This window comes from Eleginops maclovinus, chromosome 6, assembly GCF_036324505.1.
Source record: "Eleginops maclovinus isolate JMC-PN-2008 ecotype Puerto Natales chromosome 6, JC_Emac_rtc_rv5, whole genome shotgun sequence".
In the NCBI taxonomy this organism is placed as follows: domain Eukaryota; kingdom Metazoa; phylum Chordata; class Actinopteri; order Perciformes; family Eleginopidae; genus Eleginops; species Eleginops maclovinus.
The window spans coordinates 11,045,674-11,054,834 of NC_086354.1; the positions used below are offsets into that span (position 1 = coordinate 11,045,674).

Sequence of the window (9,161 nt, forward strand, 5' to 3'; positions counted from 1 at the left end):
ATTAATATTTTATTTTCTACCCTCAGAGTTGTTTGACCATCTATGGTTTGGTTCAGCTTCTCTACTGCACAACTGAACAAGAGAAGACTCATGTTAAAGGTAATATTAGTCTCTAAAATGCTCCTTCCAGCTTTCTAAAGCAGGCAGATCCTCCTGTCTTATTAAGAAACAAAACACATACGTTTTTAGTAATGTAGTGAATTTAATAAAAGTCAGGTAGAGACTTGAATGTCCTTTACACATGTATAGATAGGGTTTCTCAGCATGTACACATACATTCATGGGAGTTTTGGTGCCTGAAGAACTACACAGCAGCCACCAAAATAGAAAATACAATGGGTACTGTACACAAGAGCAACAAGACATGCAGTGTTCCTTTTTGCACAACAAATAATAAACAAAGTAAGACCATATGTAAAATAAGAAACGTTTCCGTAAATAAAATATATATTTGTCATTGCTAAGTGCTTGTAAACAAGTAAGGCATTATATTACACGGTGGGTGCCAGCACTTGGTGACACCCTGGTGTTTGGTTGCACTCTAGTAGAGATTGTCCAGCTTAAACAAAGATAACCCCTATCCTGCACCAGTCCCCTGGATAGCACTTTGCTACATGGCTTCCCAAAAAAATATTAGGGCAACAAAATAAGTCTGTTTGCAGTAAAACACTGCCCGATTTCAGGCTGCAGCCCACACCTGCTGCTGGTCATTATTCCAGTAGACTTTCAGCTCCCATCAAGGCCAGTTCATTCACTGTGCAGTGCAAATGTCTGTTTTGTTTCTCAGTAACAGGCTTTATCTGGACGGACCATTTACAATGGCCTCATATCAAGTCTCTGATAAGTATTCTGAGTTACAAAAGGCAAATGTTCCTCATAACTCAGGCCTGTGTTCTCCCTCAGAACATATTTAGAGCTGCATAAAACGAGGCTTTAGTAAGCTTGGACCTGGTTTGGTAAAAGCTGGCATCCGCTGCTGACATGGTTCATCACCTTCTGCTTCAACTGAGCCACTTGCTCCCTGAGGACGCTGGCTGTGGATGCAAGCTCGGTGTTCTGCGTTTTGAGGTTCTTGACCTTGTCCTCAAGCCGAGAAATCCTCTCCAGTTTTCTCTTGCGGCATTTGGAGGCGGCTATCCTGTTCCTTAGCTTTTTCCTCTCAGCCTTGATGCGCTCCTGGTTGTCCATGTCGATAGGAGACAGCGGGGGGCTGTCCCCGAAGCTCTGCATGTCTGGCACAGTCTGCGGCTCGTCCTTCACCAGCCCAGCGGACTGGAGTCGTGACAGTGCAGCCGCCGCGGCCGCCTGCTGCTGCTGAGCGCTGGCCAGATGAGACGGAGGCGGCGGAAAGGGGATGGTGTCCGTGGAGTAGTTGATGGTGGTTCCAAGCGGACTGGACGCATAGCCGTTCAAAGTAGTGTAAACAGGGAGGTCTGAAGTCTGAAGCCCGGCTGACCCAACTGAGTTGGCGGTTCCGAGGAGCTCCAGTCTGTCCACAGACACACAGCCAGCCTCGCTCAGCTGGTTCTGCTTGTGAAGATCCTCCAGCGCCTTCACGAAACCCTCCGCGAACTCCTGCTCGTCACTGGCCGACTTCGGGTAAAGGAACTGGGAGGACGGGTTGGCGGTGGTAACCAGACCGTTTGACTGTATGATAAGGCGCTCCAGGTCCGGGGTGGTCAGTTTCAACAGTCCCAAGTCTGGAGAGTTAAGGAGACCGTCAGTGTCCCGGAGGGGGTTGGATTTGTGGTCGTCCAGGTTCAGATTAATATCCTTCTTCATCATGGTGCTGTGGGAATAGATGCTGGGGACCCTCGGAGTGTTTACGGAGCCTGGGTAGAGGGTTGTTTCCATTCTACACCCTCACACGAGGGAGTGCTGAGCGTTACGCATTAACGATTGTTCAGCAATCATATCCAAACATGAGGAAATCAGCTGATCCTTATTGTCGTGCGATCCTGTTTCCTTATCCACTTGTATCAGTTTCTTCTATCAGTCGACTCCTTGAGCTCTCGTGCCTGCGGGGCTGTGATGTGTCTCTATACGGCGCGGGAGTGATATTGTCTTTTCCCGATGGCACGACTGCTATGCGCAGCGCCAGACCTTGCTCGCTTTCTAGCCCTAAAAATTCCATTATGTCACTCCAGAGCGCGCAGATTGGCCCAAAATGACGTTGGTTTCCGGTTTCATTTGAATAAGGGGCCGGGCCGGTCTTTATTGCCATGGAGACTCTGGGTAAACTACAAACAGTGCAATGCATTGTGGTTTGATGTCATAGCATAAAAAAGCTCAGGGTCGCCAAAAGAGAGCAGAGACTGGGCGGGGAAGGTGTAAGAGGCGAGGGCCAAGGAAAGAACAGAGGAACAGGATTTACAGAAAAATATTACTTAAACTAAGGCAGGCTAACACACTTAAAAAGACTAGAAAGAAAGAGCTTTAGATAATGGTTCAGATTCTACCTATTGTACAAGCATATAAATCAATTGTAACTTGTACTCTTTAATAAACTAGGCTCTATAGGACCTGGAGTTCCACTTTAGTCTTAAAGTACGTGTTCAAGTCCAAACTGATTTCACGTTTTATTCCAAAATCATCTGATTTCTACACTAACCATGCCAACTCCTCTGGTTCCAGCTTTGTACGATCAAAGGTTACATTTAGCCCTCACACAAAACAGACACCAACACAGTGAAATTAAATGAGGTGTTGTCTTTAAGTGTTATGAAAGTCTTTCTGGGGAAACTGCGTAGAAAAAGGGAAGGAAACCGTGACAGTAAAATGAGGAAACCATGTGCTTTCTGTGATTGAAATGTGGAGAGGTTAAAGTTTTAAGGACTGTGGCTGAATTAAGCTACCCCCAGTCTCTTTATTTATCCTTTTTTTAATCCATGTCCACCAAAACAAATTGAACTAATCATAACAACAACTCAATGTATAAATTAATTTAAAAATCATTCTAATTATTAAATTAAGGAATGGATTATTACAGAATAGATGAAACATTACAAAATAAAAACTGAATAAAGGAGAACAAAATATTAGGAACACAACATAACAGAGTATTTTAGATATAAATAGAATAGAAAAAACAATATAGAAAAGAACAGAAAACAATTGGATTGTGTGGAGCACTATAGAATAGAGCATTATAAAAAGAGAAAAATAAAACAGAACAGAAAGGAATACAATGGTGACCACTACAAAATATAATAGAGCATCATAAAATAAAACATTACTGGGCAATAATTGATAGAATAGCATAAAACATTAGAGCATAGAGTAGAAATGAATAAAGCAGAACACAACAGACCATTATGGAACATAAAAAGGCAGAATAGAATATAAAGTGTATACATCCGGTCCACATTATATAAGGCAATGTCTTCCTCAGTAAATCGTTGTTATTCCGCCCATACACAGCGAGGACGTCAGCAGACTGTCTGCATCAGCACCACCATACACAGAGGGCATCATCAGTTTCCATGGCAACACTGTCATAGCCGTGACGCTGGCGAGACGGAGAGGAAGGTGAATGGGTTGAGGGAGAAGAGGGGGTGTTAGCTGTGTGTGTGTGTGTGTGTGTGTGTGTGTGTGTGTGTGTGTGTGTGTGTGTGTGTGTGTGTGTGTGTGTGTGTGTGTGTGTGTGTGTGTGTGTGTGTGTGTGTGTGTGTGTGTGTGTGTGTGTGTGTGTGTGTGTGTGTGTGTGTGTGTGTGTGTGTGTGTGTGTGTGTGTGTGTGTGTGTGTGTGTGTGTGTGTGTGTGTGTGTGTGTGTGTGTGTGTGTGTGTGTGTGTGTGTGTGTGTGTGAGAGAGTGATGTGCTTCAGAGGCAGAAATCAGTGTAGTTCTGTCAACCTAGAAAATGAATGAGAAATATTACTTTGAAACATTCAACGCAAAATAAAGATCTCCCCTCTATGGAGAACATATTTTCTTCCCGGTGCCAGTTTGGAGCCACACAGGGTGCAGTGTCCAGAATGTGTGACTCATTTCACAACCCATGGGTGTGGACGGCACAGAGAATGAAAAGAAATGCCTTCATGACAACAAACTGGGAAGAAGGTTTGTCCTCTAAACTCAGGTAATGGAGTGTGTCAGGGGTTGTGTAAGATACAATTCCCCCCCCCCCCCCCCCCCCCCCCCTCAGCCAGAGAAGTGTCCTTTGATTTTAAGTCCCTTGGGCAGGCACGTTCAGAAACGCCCTGTGTCACTCCCACGCTGTTACACTGCACACATTCACACCTGGGAGCTGCCCAGTAAAACCTCTAAGCATGTTGATTCCTGAGCAGCTGGTTGGGGTCAAATGTTCATTCATAGGTTGTCTCCACAGCTCTTATTGATGGGGGGAAGTTGTTTTTCATTCACTTAAACACTGAATCTGTGAATGCTGTGCAGATGCTTGGTTTTCATTTCAGCACACACACGTGGCTTGAATTACATTGTATTACAGTTGGATTAAAAATATCAGTTTCATCATCTCCTGTCCCCTTTCCAACAATTTGATGTGCATGAAGAACAAAACAAAAAGTCCTCTTTGTTTTTCTGTTGTTGTTTTTGGTCTTTTAGCCAAATGCATTATAGGCTGCTGTTGAAGATTTGCATGCCCATACAGCAGGTGGCAGTATGATACATCCAGCATTGGTTTGTAACTTCCTTTCACCTCTGAGTCAGAAGAAGACGCCAGCAAGCGTTGACAAATCCTAGGGACTGTTGTTTGAGATTTTTGACCCCTCATTATCAATCTATGACAGTTCTTGTCCTCACAACCAAGGATAATGGCCAATCGGAAGAAAGTAATAGTAACAGGTGAGAGGCTTTAACTGGTCAGAGGATTGGAGGGACACTAATGTGTCTTCAATATTTCTTTATTGCCTATAGTGCTGTTACAGCTCATTGAATGCTCTCCTTGTGTCTGAGCTCCACTTTAATGGTTGTGTTTATATGATAAGTATGTTATGACATTGCAGTGAGTATTACTGCTGTGATCAAAGAAGGGTTGCTGGTTTGTATTAGGAAACAAAGATATGATTTGTATACCACCTGCGAAAAATAAATGATCCTGCACCTTTTACTGTGCTATGAATACAATTAATGTTTAACTGGCAACTGTGGGACTTTGCCCTTATCACTTCTCTACATGACAGATAACCATCCTTGCTTTTTTATTTTCTTTGTTGTTTTGTTTTTTCCAATCTTTTTCTTAAGGTTTTGAGCCTTTTGGTGGCCATGCTGTGAACTCCAGCTGGGTTGCAGTACAGGTAATAAGTAATCCAGTTATCCATTTCCCGAAGGGGCGATTAAGGTCCTGAATAAACACTTAAAGGTCGATGTACATTTATTACATTTATGGTGGGTTTTCCTAAACTCGTTGTTTATTGTGGGCCTGCAAAGCCCTTTAAGACTGCATTTGAGTTTAACATATATACACAAGTTTTCCCTGTGCTGACAGGAACTGGAGCGGTTAGGTCTTGGTGAAGCAGTAGACCTCCATGTGTGTGAGGTGCCTGTTGAATACCAGGCTGTTAAAGACCTACTGCCTTCCCTGTGGAAAGAGCACCAGCCACAGGTATAGAAAACACACAATATTGTACATGAAAAACACATTTTCCCACCATTTTATAAATGAAATGTTGTCAAAATCCCTCAACTAATCCAAAACAACCCACCACTATGGTTTTTCCTGTGAGCAGTTGGTGGTCCATGTCGGTGTTTCTGGATTAGCCACTACTGTGACTCTGGAGCAGTGCGGCCACAACAAAGGTTACAAACGTCTGGACAACTGCAGCTTCTGCCCGGCCTCCCAGTGCTGCATGAACAGCGGCCCTGACTGCATACACTCAGTCCTGGACATGGAAACAGTCTGCAAAACAGTCAATGACTCTGACCTCGGGGTCACTCTTTCTGTGTCTAAAGATGCTGGAAGGTTCGTTCTAGTTTACACACTGATATTAGGAACATTTACACACTCACATACTCTCCTACAGAAGGACAGGTGTTAGTAATGATAGAATAATGAATACAATGATATAAAATGAAAATAAATAGTCTGATAATAAGATAAGAACACTTTATTGTCCATTCCATGATGCAATACTGTGGCAATATTCATCTTATTTATCAATTGTTGCAATTGTTATCTTGCATACTGGGAAATAAATGATCATAATTTGCAGTAAAAGATAGCATGATTACCTACAGTAAACCAACTTAGCATTGCATGGCTTTCATTTTCATGACTTAATGAAGGCATAAACTTAGGAGTCTGGTCTGACATGGGAAAGATATCTAGAGGTTTGTTTATTTTTAAAACTCCTACTATAAGGGTTTTGTCTTCTGCTTTGTGGTTTGTGAATTAGGTTAAAAAAATCAGAAGAAATATTCCTCTCATGAATACACATCCAAACTTCTTAGTTGAAAAACCTTTTTTTTCTCAGCTGGATAATTGCAAATATGCATGATAATTAAGAGTGTGTTATGACTCATCTTGAAAGTCTTAACAGCCTTGTTTTCTGTTACTATCTGTTTGGTATAGCTGACATGTGATAGTACAGACTTTATGTATAACCACTTTTGCTTTGGTGTATGGCAGGTATCTGTGTGACTACACCTACTACACCTCTCTGTACCTGGGGCACGGCCACTCTGCCTTCATCCATGTGCCTCCTCTTGGAAAACCCTACAGCAGTCAGGAGCTTGGGCGAGCTCTTCAGGCCGCCGTGCAGGAGATGCTGAAAATGCTAGAACTGGATCCTGAACACAACAAGCACTGCAACCACGAGCATCAGCAGCAGCAGCACGACCATGTATGACTTCAGTGCTGACTCCAAGATAGTCAACTATTAGCGAAGTTAATGTCATTGATTGGGTGCTGTGAAACTGTAATATCAGTGCCATTTGTAAACCATATTACCAATATTGAAGGTTAACATTCGTTTATTGTAGACCTGGTCTTGGTTCTTTACATGGTGGGTTTGATGTGTGTGCAGGAGCATTGGGCACCTGTGTATGTCAGCCATTCCTCTTCCTCGGATATGACTGTGAAAATATATGCTAACAACAATTATGGCTGTGTTAACATTGTATAATGTGAAAGGGGATTTATGTGACGACTTTAACATATAATAGTAGCTGAAACACCAAGTATTTGCAGCACAATGTAGGAACATTTACAGCTTCACTAACTTCCAAAGCCACACCTTCCCTACTGCCTGGGAGTTGTCTGTCCTCTCACTTTCAAGTGTTTTGGTTTTCTTCAGTCTTGCACATGCTATTGGTCTGATTTGTGTTTTGTGTTGGAATTATGCTGCCATGCTCCATTGTTTGGCTTACATTTGCACTAGAGAAATATGATTATATTGAAATGTTAATATTCACACTTGTAATGGTTTACTTATCTCAGGGAATATATTGCACACACAATCAATATTAAGTAATGTGATCAATTGTGATCAATGTGTCTGTCCTATGTACAGTATGTAGTGCACCTTTGCAAGGCAAAGCCATCTTAAACCTTTGTGTAATTAAAACATGTAACACACAGGCTTCTTTTTTTTTATTTGTCCTTGTCAAAGATACTGCTTGTACTTTGAAAATAACATAAACTAAAAAGTATTGCTCAGAATAAAATGTTTACATTCATGAATATGCTCTGCAATATACTAGCTTTTAGTAAAGTCATTTTGTTCACCTTGATATTCTTTTTTATTTAAAATCTACATGCATATTTGGCTTAATGTGTTACACAAAGAACCACACCCATGAAATGTCTACTGAAGAAAATAAATGCTAAGTGGGTGTCCTGCCAAAGCATTTTATGATCCGTGATTACAAAGTCAGTTAGAACATTGTTTTTTTATTGAGACTCAATCTTTTTAATGCGAGTGCTGCATTTTAAAGTTATATCTGAATGCAGTTATTCAGGTTTTGCAAAACGTATGTAAACTTGAGTCAAGGCTATGCACTGAGGATGAGTAAAGGCTTGTGTGTGGCGCCTGTTGAGATATTACTGAAAAGGCAAGGCTGAACAAGACAACAGATTAAAGTATTATCAGATGGATTACAACTACAATTTTGGCTTCAATTTAAAAACTGTTTAAAAATGCAGGATTTTTCCTAAGACAGATACTATTTTTGCCCTCTAAGATGTAAAACATTAGGAAACAAAGCACTGTTTTCTCATGTCTATTTTTCCATTTCATGTTATAATACTTTGAGATTCCTTTGGTGCAGTTGAGTTATGCAAATACTGGGTGTAGTTGATCCTGGTTCAACAGACCTGCTGAACTTGTTCTGACCTGACAGATCTGTGAAAAGAACATGGTGTTAATAGAGGGGAGTGCAACTATCAGCAATGCCAATGTTAAAGGTTCATATTTACACTGATTTTCCCACATGTAGTGAAAAAGGGAAATAAATATTGTCTGCTTATATTGATCTTAAACTTTTCCTTCCATTACATTTGATTTTAGCTCTTACACATGTAGAATGTGTTACCATACAGGGGCATGAGTTATGGGGTTATGTCTACTGAATTATTTGGCATATTTAATCATTGTATATGTTGTGTATACACTTTGTAAAATGTTTCATTTCATTCAGTTCAGGACAGTTAATATTTCTTAACACAAAAAAGGTACTACAAGACTATAAAATAGTATATAGTTCTATTTTTAGCATGTCTTTCTGAGCAAGAGCAACAGATGACAATTAGAATAACCATTTGTCTTAACTCTTGAGTTTTTCTCAGAGCAAATAAAATAATGTTAATTAATGTGAAAAGGCTTTGATATAATTTGATTAAATCTCTTTGACTCAACTTCCACGTGTAGTGCCCCGTTATTACTTTTTGGGTATCAGAATATGAAATACTTTATTAAAATGATGTAAAAAATATGGGCATTTCTTACCAATCAATATGGAAATAAACTGTTATTAATAACTGAATAAAGCAATTGTGGATCCATAATTTTGTGAGTTGTTCAGCATGCCGTACTATTGTCAGAGTAGACCAGATTATTGCTAAATTAAACACATAAAATGACAGAGAGGACCTTTATGACCAGAAACCAAAGTGCCACATTAAATTCTGCTCACGTATGTCTCCTTGTCCCCTTTCCTGCAGGTGACTTACTGTAGGAGACAAGTGGGCGTGAGGGAGGAGAGT

General features: G+C 40.8%; 2 protein-coding genes across 2 annotated transcripts; one reads left to right on the top strand and one right to left on the bottom strand.

Annotated features, from left to right (window-relative positions):
* Positions 1-182: 182 nt before the first annotated feature.
* On the bottom strand, positions 183-2,120 carry LOC134866621 (transcription factor JunD-like). The gene has a single exon (XM_063886874.1). It carries the CDS (start codon positions 1,852-1,854, stop codon positions 934-936), a length of 921 nt encoding a protein of 306 aa, XP_063742944.1. The 5' UTR covers positions 1,855-2,120; the 3' UTR covers positions 183-933.
* Positions 2,121-4,595: 2,475 nt separating this feature from the next.
* Positions 4,596-7,538, top strand: LOC134866623 (pyroglutamyl-peptidase 1-like). The gene is made up of 5 exons (XM_063886876.1): positions 4,596-4,804; positions 5,204-5,256; positions 5,448-5,564; positions 5,689-5,921; positions 6,588-7,538. The coding sequence occupies exons 1-5, from the start codon at positions 4,774-4,776 to the stop codon at positions 6,805-6,807; spliced, it is 654 nt and encodes a 217-aa protein (XP_063742946.1). The 5' UTR covers positions 4,596-4,773; the 3' UTR covers positions 6,808-7,538.
* Positions 7,539-9,161: the final 1,623 nt, after the last annotated feature.